At 43.8% G+C, this 14,636-nt stretch overlaps 1 protein-coding gene across 2 annotated transcripts in view; it reads right to left on the bottom strand.

The window, feature by feature from the left end:
• Positions 1-14,636, bottom strand: part of HHAT (hedgehog acyltransferase) — a 346,637-nt gene that overhangs the window by 139,598 nt on the left and 192,403 nt on the right. Inside the window, exon 12 of one of the 2 annotated variants that reach the window (XM_075267135.1) lies at positions 8,052-8,127. The exons of the other annotated variant lie outside the window; for it this stretch is intronic. Within the exon in view, the coding sequence (XP_075123236.1) occupies positions 8,072-8,127 (56 nt within the window). The 3' untranslated portion in view covers positions 8,052-8,071. Of the gene's footprint in view, positions 1-8,051; positions 8,128-14,636 lie in introns of those variants that run through there. 2 annotated transcript variants of the gene reach the window in all.

Here is a 14,636-nt window from a genome sequence, read left to right as displayed (position 1 = left end):
CCTATCTATCTATCTATCTATCTATCTATCTCCTATCTATCTATCTCCTATCTATCTATCTATCTATCTATCTATCTATCTATCTCCTATCTATCTATCTATCTATCTATCTATCTATCTATCTATCCTTCTATCTATCTATCTTTTTATCCAAAAACTGTGATAAAGGGGTTAAAGCTCTTAGCCAATCACAAGAGACATACAAGGTCAATAAACGACATCCAGTCTCATTTCTTTGTATGCAACCAGATACAACAACCCATTGGATTTGGATCAGACTAATAGCTGAGTTGACATATTGGTTCCTAGACCTTGTTCGAGTCACTTTATATATTTGTGCATCAGGCACCAAAAATTAGATTGTAAGCTCTATGGGGCAGGGATTCACTGTGCCTGAAAATATTTTGTTACCGCACTATTCAAGAGTAAATCTATTGTTGAGACTGTATATAGCTGTATATGTCCTGTATATATGTGTATGGCTCTATATTTCTGTAGGGAGGAGATGATCTATTGAGGTTTCTGGCCAGTCCGAGCTCGCAATATGCCGTATTTAGTGCAGGGACTTTAAGTGGCTTTTTATGAAATACCAAACTGATATTTTGTGTGCTGTTGCGGCAGCGTGTATCACGTCCCGGAATGTTCTGTCTCATTTTCATGTCTTTTTATTGAAGTTTAGAAGACTTGAATATTACGCCTTTGTATCGTTACGCCCTTGGTCCTGTTTGTGTGTGGTATTCGGGTCTTGTCTTGATGATTGTATTTTCCTGTATGTGTGTTACTCTTTACAGTCCAGTCATTGGGTGGTTGATCTGGAAGATGCCCAAAACATTTAGAATTCTTTTTTTTCTCCAAAAATTTTTGTCTCCATTTGATAGATTCTTAGACCGTAGATGGATTTGTGTGGACGTCTGAAGCTGGTAACCAAGTCATAAGGAGCATTTGCCCCAAGGTCGAGTCCTTACCATAGGGTGTTAATGGAAGTGGTGGAGACCGTAGATGTACAATTTTTGGCGCTCTAACTCCTATTAGGTTCATCCTAAGCCTCATCGGAATCATGGCTGTTTGTAATGGAGGCCATTGACTTACAAGGGGTCTGTTGGAGTTTTTTGTGATGTTGGTTGACATGATGGCGAGAATAGCTCTGCATGTTGTTGGCGTAATACCAACAGAGCCTCCAGTGTGTACATAGCCTTAGTTATATTACACCATACTATGAGTGACGGCCCCGTTCAGTTGTATATACATGTGACATCCATCAGCCGCCCCTTACATTTTGCCTCCTTAGGCACTCCTCAATAGGTTACTTTTTGGAAGGAGCCTTGTCTAATGTTTATGTCTTCTATGTGACCTCCTAACGAAGCAGTGAAAGCAATAAGCAAGTGATAATAATTCTAATGAATAATGTCATTGAAAGTGTACAGAGATTAGACTCATCTCTACAATAGGCCCCTGACACATTACATAGAAGAGTTCTGGTGGTAGAAGATCTCGTGGCCCAGGTTATGGGCACTGACAACGCTACACACCTGACTCCATGCTATACACTTGGCACTTCAAGCTATACTGTCCACAACCAAGTATAAGAAGTCAAAATCTTAAGAATGAATTAAACCAGTCACCTCCCCCAAGGAGCATGGAACTGGGCAGGGAGGTGGTTCCTGCCGCCATCTTGGAGAACTAAGCCCAGATCTTCTGTGGATGTCGGCTTGTCCAATCCATCTGTCTCTCTATGTAAGCTCTTTGGAGCAATGACCACACCCTCGTTGCTCCATGGAGCTCATTGCCTTGTTGAAAGAATATGTGGTACCTTTGGTAACAAAGGCTGCGATTTACAAGGGGAGAACACTTTTAGATAGGTTAGGGTCATCTGAATCAATCTGGGTTGATACTGGGGTCTGGTGACACACTCCCTTTAAAGAGGACCTCTTCCAACTGCAACTCTTTGCATCCTTCATTAGGTGCTTCTCTACAGATTCTGGAAAAATTGGAATGTTTTCTCTAGCGCCCGCCATTCTAGAGCAATCATTCAGCACAATTATACTCTCTGCGCTCCCTGTCTTCGGGCTTGTTCACTCAGGGCACAGAATGGCGTTTTTGGTCCTGATTTTGACGCGGGAAGCTGCATCAGAATAGGACCAAAATGTGCCTGCCGTTACTGTCGCGGATTCCGACAGTCGCTTCCCGCTCTGGAGTAGGCCCAAATGAATGAGTCTAGTGCGCAGGGTGCTGCCATGAGGCGAACGCTGGGACTGAATCAGCCATGGAATTAGCCTGAAGAAGGGCAGCAGAACTGTGCTGAAATAGAAATGATTGCTCTGGATCGGTGGGGGCTAGAGAAAAAATCCCAGCTGCATCAGACTCAGTAGAGATGCTCCTATTGGAGGATGCAATGAGTTGGATTTGGTGGTGGACACCTTTAAACCCCAAATTACCTTTAAGATGACTTTAAGGGATTATTTATTATTTCATTATTACAGCGGATGTTGGGTCTTTAAAGGTATAGTGACTGGGCCTCTGCTGTACAGCGGAGACCCGTAGCTAATGCCCGCGATCAGTGAACTTTGATCGCGGGGGAATTGTAAGCCAAGACCAACAAGTGTAAAATTGCCCCCTAGGGCCGATATCCACCAGGCCGGTATTTTCCCGCACAGCGAGATCACGAGAGCCGTCCTGTTACTGAAGACTGCCGAACCTGTCATAGTAATACAGCTAATAATAGCTAAGTAGTGAAAGTCCCATAAACTGCACTACACTTGTATTACAGTCAATGGTTCGAGCCCCCTAGTGGGACTAACAAAATATTTAAAAGGAAACTAAATAAAGTTTTTTAAAATATTAAAAAAATTAAAAAAAAATTCAAATCCCCCCTTTTCCCTAGATTTGAAATAATAAAAATATACAGATCCGTTTCTTAAAATACCCGGTCTACAAACATATAAAAATATTGCCCCATAGCGGGAATAAAATCGAAAGACGCAAACCGCCGTTTTCTCACTATTTCACCATGAAAATTAGAATAAAAAGAGCGATCAATACATCAGATAGTCCCCAAAATGGAATGACTAAAGAGTACATGTGGCCCTGCAAAAATAGACGCCTCATGCATCCCCGTGCACGGAAGTTATAGAGGTCAGAAAATGGCAATTTCAAGAAGATTTTTTTTTTTTGCCAAGATTTGGACTTTTTTAAGGGGTTAAAATTGGAGATGAGCGAGTACTACTAGCTGTTCGAAGTTAAGATTTGATGCAGAACCAGCGTTGAATGGCAGAATTCTATATATTGCCAATCAACGCTGGTTCTTCTCCTACCTTTAGAAGTCTTCTCCGTGCAGCTTCCCCGCGGCGTCTTCTGGCTCTGAATTCACTCTGCCAGTCATCGGGCCTGGGCAGAGCCGACTGTGCATATCCGATTGTAGTGCTTGCATGCGCAGTCAGCTCTGCCCAGGCCCAATGCCTAGCAGAGTGAATTCAAGGCCGGAAGAGGACACGGGGACGCTGCGCAGGGAGAAGAATCCAGCCCGACCCTCACTCATGCACTTGGTAAGTAGAATTTGATTGAATGTTGCCTACCCCTGAAACGAGCATTTCCCCCCATAGACTATAATAGGGTTCGAAACCCATTCAAACAGTGAGCGGCTGTTCAAATCGGATTTCGAACCCCGAACATTTTAGTGTTCGCTCATCTCTAGTTAAAACATAAAAAAAAAAACTACGTAAATTTGGTATCCCTGGAATCGTACCGACCCATAGAATACAGGGGACAGGTCATTTTGGCCGCATAGTGAACGCCATAAAAACAAAGCCATAAAAAAGTTGCATAAACGCAGATTTTCTCTAATTCCTCCCCGTTCTGAATTTCTTTCCAGCTTCCCAGTACATTGTAGAGAATAATAAATGAAGCCATCATGAAGGAGAATTTGTCCCACAAACTTTAAGCCCTCCTATGGCTCTGAGAACTGAGAAGTTATTTTGGTTTGGTAGGTGAAAATCGGTGGGAAGGGATAAAAATCCCGACCAAAAAGACCGCTATCCACTCAGGAGATTTTTCCGGGAGCCATTTCTTCCTGCTCTCGGAAGATGCTCATTCTTCAGGCGGAGTTACCTCGTGATTTGGCCTGAAGACACTCCCTCCTCCCGACTAGGTCCACTCATTGGGCCTAATCCGGAGCGGAGTGCGCGGCTGGATGCTGGTGCGGTGCACCGGCTTTCAGTCGCAGCTACCCGGCTTTTGGACCGGAACGTGAAGCGGCTTCCGGACCAAAAAACCCGGTGTGAACTTAGTCTTAAGCATTTTAAGGACACATTAAAAGTATGATTCCATTTCCCGCCTTTCCAGCCGCCACCTGGCATTGAGTCGCTCGTTCTGTTTCGCCGCTCACTATCACTTTTGATTAATTCACTTCTAAACTTAATAACACCTTAAAAATGTCAAAAATAAATGCCCGCCTATCAATTACACCCCGCCATACTCCTCGCGGTCCGCAGTCTCGCATCGTGCCGCTCTCAGAAGACATAAATTTCAGCGGAAAGACTTTTTTGCAATAAAAACGCGGTGTTTTGCCTTAAGATTCTCGGTGAGTGATGGGATCAAGTCTGATTCATCTACTGAGTTCTTGAAAAACAGTCTCAGTATTCCCAGTCACCGCCTGAGGTAAAACTAGTTCTTTAGGAATAAGAATGTCAAAATCTTTTGAAAAATGACGGAACGCGGAAAGTAATTTCATCTACGTATAATTTTATTTTCCTTAGTTGATAGTTGAGATAGAATTATGTTGTTTTAAAGCCGAGACGACATCAATTCAGACGACAGAAGTGATTAGAGCTCTCGGCTGATGTCTTATATTTCTGGATTTTCTTAGTCAAATATAATAAGAGTCAATGTCTTTGGCCCCGCGTAATAAACCCCGTATAGCGGACGTTACATCTTCTATTGATACATCCTGAAGTGTCTTCATAGTCCTGTTATGTATCAAGATGGCAGTGTATATTGGGATAGTCGTCTATATACCCTGATACTCCACATACTATTGGCATATTACATATAGAAATGGACATCAGGACAACATGGTGGCTCAGTGGTTAGTACTGTAGCCTTGCAGCGCTGGAGTCCTGGGTTCGAATCCCCCCAGGAACTGTAAGGAGTTTGTATGTTCTCACCGTGTTTGCATGGATTTCCTCCCATACTACAAAGACATACTGATAGGAAAAAAATAATATATATATATATATATATATATATATTATATTATATTTATAGAAGGACATTGTCATCTTCCTGTGTACTTATCATGGGGCCCTCAGAGAGAAGGGCTCAATCCTTATAGAACCTATACAGGGCTCCATCTATATTATACTATATTGTCAGTGGCCAAGGAGATAGGGAATTGACTTATGGCTCATGGAAAGGACACGAAGAGGAAAATATCCTCCAGGCCAAAAACTCAGCACCCTTAAAGGGGTTTCCAGGATTTGGGACAACCTCAGGGGTGGCCAAGGTGGGTGGAAAATACAAACTAAACTCACACTGACCTGTCCATATCGCTCTATTGTCCATTCCTGGTCCCATCTCCCTTATGAGCCATGAGGCTCACGTGATGTCACTCACATACGCCATCGGTTCCTTACTGGAAACCACTGAGGCCACCGATCGCTCCCACTGGTCATGTGAGTCTCACAGATTTCAGCACGGCAACCCCAGCATGTGAGAGAAAGGGAACTGATAGTGGACAATGTAGATCCAGGGACAGGTAAGTATGCCTTTCTTTGCTTCTTTTACACCCACCTGACTGACCCTTAGATTGTACCAAATCCTGGACACAACCATTAATGGAGGATCCATTTATATCCTTGACCCCATATGTACAACCTATGGAGATACATATACATTGGAAGTGGTTTCCCACTTGGAAACCCAATATGTGATAATACAGAGGTCTACTAGGGAGTGTGGCTCCTACCCTAGTGGACCCAATGACCAGGCATCTGAATGGACACCATGTAATACCACTTATGTCCAGAAGGAAATGAATGGCTCCAGGGAGCTTCTTCCAGCGACACAGCTGAATGCAGGAGGTCATAAAAGCGAGACCTGAAGCAGTCAGTTGATCACCAGCAGATCTCCACTTTGTATGGAATGGCCAGTCTGATAAGACCCTTTAAGTAACACTATTTATGCAAATATTTAGAATTTATTAAGATGTAGGAATATGAGAATGCAGAATATTTAGCATGGGTCAAAAGACAAGATTTAAGAAGTAGATTTCAGTCTCTAGTACTTGTGTTGGAATACCTTGGCAGTGCAATCCAGAGAAAAGGTGCAGCTCTAGAGGAGCATCAAAAGTCATATCAAAGACTATGGGCAGATGTATTATGTCCTGTACTCCATTTTACTGGACAACATGGCATAAAAAGACAATTTTTTTGCAACAAAAAATAACTTTTTGTTTTTACGCCACCCTAGCCACTGTCCTGAAACGGGAACGTAGTAATGATGTGCAGATTGGGGTCATTTACATTAGAAATCTGGAAATCTGCACCCGCCCAATCTTCAGACACTCATCTCTATTTGCTCAAACCAATGTCTATAAAATAATAGAAAATCAAGAAAATATTAAGTTTGCTTTATGAAATGTATCATCAGGAACGATCTCTCTGTATCTTGTTTCTTACAGGCCCTGAATACATTTGCAAACTTTTTTATTGCTCCAATGCAAAGCAAAAATTTGCAACTTTGCAATAGTGTTTTTGAAAGAATTCTCCACCGTTTTGAGTCTACAGTTCCTATGCAGTCTAATACATGTCTTTCTGTAGTCTGATCCTGCAGTCATGTGCTAAGCCGGTTGCACATGACCGTGAATGAACGGCATGGCTGGTGCATGGGCGACACACGGATGCCACTTGTTTCCGCCTTCGGCGGCCCCTATCATTAAAGGAAACGAGGAAGATTCTTATATGTTCTAGATATATGAAGGGGTTCTTTACAGTTAGAGTATCCAGAATAAGGAAAGCAATATCTCAGGAGGTAGAAATGCCTTGACATTGGGCTAGATCCAGAGGATTACAGATTACTGACATTGTGTTGAGCCTCTTGCACATTTAGTGTTGGTAGCAACTGTCCAGTTTATCTGCAGCACCTCTACTGGAAAAATGAGGTATTACACATGGCCCATAGAAGCTGCGGACACAAAAGGATTTTTTATGGTGATTATTTTTGAAGCTATTGGAGCGATAAATAAAGAAACGGGTTGTTCAGTGCACATATCCTGTTATATGCCATAGAGATGAGGTTGGATGGATGGACACAGGTCCATCATGTCCAACCTATAACCCTACACCTTTACCTTCAACCAGTGTCTTTCCCACAGTGGAAGACATTTAGTCAAACCCCATGAAAATCGGCATATACAAATGGGCAAGTGACTTAGATAACACCAGACTAAGATAGCCCTAGCAGTAGTGATGAATCTTAAGGGGGTCCGTTGTTTTGGTCAATCTCTTGTGTTATAGGGGCCCCCGGAGGACTTTGATCAGGTGGTTTTGCTCCTCTTGGACAGACAGTTCATTCATAATTTGTTGTTGAATCTGGCAGCAAGTGTTTCGTTTCTCTGCAGTGCCTCCACAGGAGACATTAGGTATTACACGGCTTCCATTGACATCAATGACTTGTTTGTGTAATACATGGGCCTATTGGGTCCTCCAGAGTGAAAAATTCTCTTCGGAGGTGATTTTTACCACCATGAATCCAGAATATATGAAAGTGGGTTTGCATTTTAGTATTGTCTGTGGCTGATCTGGATGATTTCGGGAGACAATCTCTAGAGCGGCAGCCTAGCAGTGCTGGATGAATGATGATATACTGAATGTACTTTACCATGTTCTCTTGTTGCGCTCTGTGATACGTCTATTTAGCCATAATGACACATTTTGTTCTTGACTATTTCATGTGTGTCAGTCCCCTTTCGTGAAGACCACCTCACATCTGGGGGGGCTGTATTCTTCTCCAGGGGTATGGCAATGTGCAGAGGAGTTCCTGGGGGGGGTCATGTCTTCTGTTACCCGTCTCTGCAGGTTCACGCGTGTGTACGTCTTATTTCCATGCTGGTATTTTTAAACAAGCACAACAAACCTTTGTAAAAAATAAAATAAAATAAAAAAATAAATAAAAAATTGGAAAAAAAGTTGAATTTTATTTATGATAGTAATAAAATATTTTATACACTGAAGCTGCTTGTGAATTATTGAGCAAGACTTGAACACTGCAGACTGGTCTTGAGCATGAGGAATATGTACAAATGTATATAGATCTGCAAAAAGAGCAAATAAATCTTATTTTATACAGAAGTGGTTTCTTACTGGGTTGTTTTGATTATCAGTCCAAAACTGGGGCCCGTAAAACACTTCAAGATGCCATTGGGTTAGTTGTCACGGGGTGAGCCACCGAGTATCTGAACAACGTCCTATCAGGGCTGCAATAAGTATTGTATGTTGTGCACCCGCACGAAATCCGGGAAACTGATGTGCACTTAGGACCGGCAGGTTCTGATGTAGACCTTAGAACAAGGAGCTCAAACTTGGTAAATGGGCCACGGATAGAAAAAAATTATAGTTGAGACGTCGCATTCCTGACAAATCCAACACAATAGAAAATTGTTCTTAATTAATGAGTTAATTGATCGGCTATAACAATATTACATTACTATAATGTAAAGGGAGATCCCCACAGTGAGGGCGCATTTCATCCTTTGCAGTTTTCCCTGCGCTCCCGACTACCTGGCTGTGCAAGGAACCGCAGGCGTTCCCATGTTGTTGAATATAGTTGAACTGCAGTTCCCTATACTGAAGTGAAGGGGGCACAGCAGGACCCCCACCCATTAGAGAGAGATGGATCCAGGAACATCTGGGCCTAGGTCAGAGTCTTAGCACCCTGTAGGATGTCTATCAGCTGCCATCTTGCATCCTATTTCATGTCATTGTCATGTAGTTGAGGGATATGATGGGGGGGACATGGATTTGAGCACATTGATGGTGGGTAACAGGGGGGTGGTAAGCCCAGGTAAGGCCTCATAGACACGAATGTACAGGCCGAGGCTCTTCTGATGTGGGGTCCAATCCTCTGTTCCGTTGATTATAGAGTAGGTTCTATGATACTCTGTGACAATGAAATGGAACAGAACGGATCTCCCCCATTGATATAAATGGAGGTCGAAGACAATAAGATGTCATCCTTGTTCACTCCACTATAAAATCGTCTCCCCCCCCTCGACCTTTACACTTGGTTGTGTCCCTAAGACCCAAATGTGGGCCCCTTATTTACCTGGGCCTCTATGTCTATCACAATGGCCTTACTGACTTTCATTTTCATGAATGTTACACGTTTTATCTCAAAATTTTATTGCTAAAATTGCCTCCACTGTTCTCCCATAGTGTGTCATTCTATCGGGAATCCAACACCCCAGCGCCCCCACTGACTCCCAATCATCAGATCTGTAGATATAAACACCCTATGGGGTAAGGCAGATACTCTTTGTAGGGGCTGCACGTACCTAAGTGGCCCGCGTTCTCTGTAACTACATATACGCCACTAGATCACGATCCGTTGGCAGATTAATATCTGGGCCAAGTCACAGTGTGAAGCTGCTCATAAAGAAATGGACTTCAAGATACAGCAAAACACTTAGGAAACTCCTGAGTAGCGGACACAGAGCCGGAGTGTCCTCAGCATGGGATCTAATGACTGTAAGAGCATCTCCTGCCCGAGAGACTATCGGAAGGAAATTGGCCCATTATATACGAGGACTTGCACATTACAAATGTCTTTTATACATTGCACTTTTCTATATCACACTTCTGTTAGTTTTCGGCTTCTGCTGTGTCCCCTGGCTCAGCCGTCATTATCAGTATAGGCCCGGATTACAATGGAAGGTAACGCCTCTATTATAAAGCTGGAGGCAGATAACATAGGATCACACCAGTGACAATAGGTGAAGGAAATACTTCAGCTCCTCCTCCCTCCTCCCCCTCTCTGCACTGTAAGGTCACAACAGCGTCCCCATGAGTCAGTGGGGCAGATTTCTGGCCTACAAGACATAAAAAGTCTCTAATTTTTTTGTGCAAGTCAGGTTTCTTTGCAAAAAACTTTCTATTTATTGTCAATCTCATCTTACTCATAGTGAATGAAGTCGTCCATGCTTTCCTCCAGTGACTGAGATGCTGATTGGGTTTGTTAAGAGATACCACAAATCTGCCATAGGTGAACATGGCCGCCATATCCAGATGGGTTCTGATAAACTTACAGTGTACCAAGCTTGTAACCCCTTCCTGCTGGAGCCATTTTCGATTTTCCTTTTTGACTCCCCGCCATACAAACCCCATACCCTTTTTTACTTTTTGCTCACACAGCCATAGGAGGGCTTAATGTTTGTGGGACAAATTGTTTTTCATAATGGCGCCATTTATTATTCTGTACAATGTACTGGGGAGCGGGAAAACAATTCAGAATGGGGCGGAATTGGAGAAAAAACTTTCTTACAGGCTTTGCTTTACAGCGTTCACCTGTGTTCTATGTTTCGGTCCGATTTCAGTGATACCAAATTTATATAGTTTTATTTACATTTTAACCTATTAACAAAAATCCAAAACTTTGCAAAAAAAATAAAAATTCTCGTTGGCGGAGGCGCCGGGGGCCTGAATGCCTACAATCAGATTGCGGGCATTAGCGTTGGGTCTTTGCTGTATAATATTATAAATTATACAGCAGAGACCCCGGTGGGTATGGCGGCCGCTATATTTAAATAATTGACATCCACTGTACTATTATGGCATCAGGAAGGGGTTAAATAAACTTTGCATAAATCGTTACTGTGGTGTCTATACAGGCGGAGTAATTGGCTATTATATGATTTAGCAGTTTTCCCCTGCAGGCTCTATAGGTAGGTTGCAGTTCTCTCTGAGCTGGTGGGTGGAGACTAGCTACCAAACATTACACACAGTAGGTAGAGGAGAATCTGCTCCATAACTCTCTTAGAATCAGCCCAGGACCACACAGGAGATATATAGAGAAGTACTGGCCTGTACTGATGAGAGTAAAGATTTCTATTCAGCTGTAGCATCAGACTAAGCCTGTATCTCTGCTTCTATATCACTCTCCCTCTGCTCACTCCCCCCTCCATAGACTCCTATAGATATGTATAATATGTCATGTGACCTGCAGTTTAATTCAAGCTATAGCAGAGATTTTCAGAGTGAAAGTCAGTTTAGTAAGGGGAGGGAGGAGGAAAACAGGAGTAAGAGGCATTTCTATCTTATAAGTTTCTTATAATTGTTTGTCATTTATGCAATGTTTGTTGGAAAGTTAGTGCCCATTTAAAGGGGTGGTCTGACTATTCGGCCCGATTCACATCAGCGTTTGGGTTTCCGCTTGGGGACCCCCAAACAGAAACCTATATGCATTAAAAAGCGGTTACCTTCAGGAAACCCATGGACCCCTTAGACCAGGGATAGGGAACCTTCGGCTCTCCAGCTGCTGTGAAACTACAACTCCCAGCATGCTCCATTCACTTCCATGGGAGTTCCAAGAACAGCAGAGCAAGTGCATGCTGGGAGTTGTAGTTTTGCAACAGCTGGAGAGCCGTACGTCCCCTAGCCCTGCCTTAGACTATAAGGCAAGCAGAACTTTTCTCGAACACCGAGCGGAAACCACACGGACCCCATTATAGTCTATGGTGTCCATGGGTTTCCCAGGAAATCACTTTTTATTGCGAATAGGTCTCCGTTCAGGGGCTCCCCAAGTGGACTTACCGAATGTTAACCCGACCGCTGATGTGACCCGGGCCTTAGAAACCACTTCCATATGCCCTGTTTGGGTATGTGGTAGTAACTGAGGTTGTCTCCGTACTCGGAAACCCAATCTATTAGGTGCATTGGATTTCCTGGAGGAGACAAACCCTTACCTAAGTTCCTGTAATGTGACATAACATCATCCTCTACATTTACACGATAGAGTTTCCATTCACTGACAGCAAGCAGAAAATAGTGAGATGTACAACCATTGACATGTACTATATCTGTCATCCTGTACATACCCGCTGAAGTTCTGACGTCTTGACATTCCCGTCGGCCCTTCTTATCTCTATTTTATGTAGAAAAGTCTCTTATAAAGGAAGGAAACAACAAGGGTGAAGAACAAACACAAATAACCACATGAAACACTTTCTGTAAGTTTTCCTTCTTCTGTTGGCACAGATCAAAGCCGCGACTCGGTGCCGTGCCAGGCACTAGATCAAGGCTCCAGCCTTGACAGCTTCAGAAGAAAGTTTGGGAAAGCTCAGGGTATTTTGACATGGCAAGCAGTGACAGCCGCCGCCTCAGCCGCTCCAGATCCATCGTGGGGTTATTATATACTGCTGTATAGCACTGACATCATACACAAAGTGGTTTAATACCAGCTAGACGGGGCACGTAATGGACAGGCTGGCACACTGAAGCTTACCGCACATCAGCCGCAGTATAGTGCCCGGCAATCAGAGGGGGCAGGATCAATATAGTACCGATATAAGCTCAGAATAAGATATTCTCATTTAAAGGGAACCTTTCACCAACTCCAGTCCTTTGCATCCTTTAATGAGTGTTGCTCTACAAATTCCACAGCAGTTGGATTTTTTTCTCTAGCCCCTACCATTCCTGAGCAATTGGTGCAGTTAGTTTTAGCACTTAATAGGCTCTCTGATGTGAGGTGGGCGGTCCTGGACTGAAGAAGAGAGACAGGCTCCGCCCACCTTATAATAGAAAGCCCAACTAACAGAATTGATTGCTCCGGAGTGGTGGGGGCTAGAAAAAAAATCCAAAAGCACCAGAATCGGTAGAGCGGCACCTATTGAAGGATGCAGAGAGTTGGAATTAGTGGAGGTGGCGCCTACCAGCTTCAGCATTTAGCAATGTTTAATAGGTGCGGGCGGTTCTACTGATACCGACACTCTGGAATCCTTTGTCCAGTCCTTATCGTTCCCGGAAATTATTTCTTGTTACTTTCAGCATATTTATGCTCTCTAGTTTCAGGTGGGCGGTCCCTGTCCATCTGTTCCTGCCTGACTCCGCCTACCTGACAGTGGAGGGGATAATTGGGCTGAAAATAGCAGCAATGATTGATCAGGAATTGTGTGGGCTAGAGAAAAAAATCCCAACTGCACCAGAATCAATGGAGGTGCACTTGTAAGATGCAAGAAACTGGAGCTGCTGCTGGTGGTGTAAAGTCCTCTTTAAAGGGGCGGTGCAGGATTAGAAAAACATGAGGAGCAGCAGCACACCATATATTATGTCTAGCATGTCAGCTCTCAGCTGCAGTACCACATACAACCTATGGGCAGGTGTGGCGCTGTTTGTAGAAGTAAGCAGCCATGTTTTTCTAACCTTGTTGTATATAACCAGCCCACGATCTTGATTTGTCTTAATTAGTAATAATTAACAAATCTGGATCATCTTTTCCTAAACCTTTGCAATGTGCAGTCCCTGTATCGTTCCACCTGGAAATGTATGAATAGAGTGGCAACTGAGTGGTTGTGACCATTTCCCAAGAGGAAGTCAATGGGAGGCTTTACTTCCGCGCCAGAATCAGTGCCAACTTCCTCCATGTGAATGCCCCTAAGACCCAGCAACTCCCTAACTCCTGGTGATCACATGACTGCGACGTCGGGAAAAAGCTAACGGGGTTGTCCATACTTATTTCCCATATAGGCTGTAAATATCTGATCAATAAGGGGCCAACACCTAGCCCCCAGACCGATCAGCTTCCGGCACCCACCCACCCAAGTCCCATATACGAAGCCGGAAACAGAAAGCTCCATCCACTGTATAGCAGCCCAATACCTTGACCGCAACTGACTTCAATGGGATCTGCAGAGAAGATAGGCCATAGGACAACCCTTTAATTGTCGATGACCCACCAAGTACAGTATGTAGTCAAAAAAATACAAAAAAAATCGGGCGATCGGTTGACAACACTGCAGTAAGTTTACCTGAAATCCCCTATAAAGCTGCTTGTGGTCTCACCGCGACTCGTTGCGTCTCGTATTCATGGACACTGTGAGGACTCTCATCTATATCTTGGTTTCTGTGATGTTCAGTAATAAGATGCCGCTACTTCTGTCTATTGTGTCTGAGGCGGCTTAGCCATCGTCCTGTTGAGGAAGAGCCACTAAGCCTAATGAATAGGAAGGAGAGCGCTGATAAGAACATGGCCACCTCCCGGGGACCGCAATCCTCCATTCTATTACGCTGAGGAGAACGGCAGGAATTCTGCTTCACGTCTCACCACCTCGCCGCCTGCTCCTTTGTTTCTCATCACGGAGCCTTGTAAGCCAGAGAAACCTGCGATTCCTTTATGTTCTGCGTGTAATGAGTTGGGGGTGGCCATATTGTCTCATTACCTCACGTAACCCGCAGTAGAGGACAGAGATGGCTGGTAGGTACATTGAGGGAGATCTACTAAGCAGAATGGGCCAGAATTGCGTCACAAATTGAGAAATGCGATGTAAGGGCGGACGCAGAGGTGAGGGAAGGTGAGTACTGGTGATTGTTATGTCTCAGCCCCTCCCCCGGTCTCTGATGAATATAATCTGAAAAGATCCAAAAATATAATAA

This window comes from Leptodactylus fuscus, chromosome 3, assembly GCF_031893055.1.
Source record: "Leptodactylus fuscus isolate aLepFus1 chromosome 3, aLepFus1.hap2, whole genome shotgun sequence".
Classification (NCBI taxonomy): domain Eukaryota; kingdom Metazoa; phylum Chordata; class Amphibia; order Anura; family Leptodactylidae; genus Leptodactylus; species Leptodactylus fuscus.
Note: the sequence above shows the minus strand (reverse complement) of the source record. Positions and strands in the feature narration are given on the sequence as shown.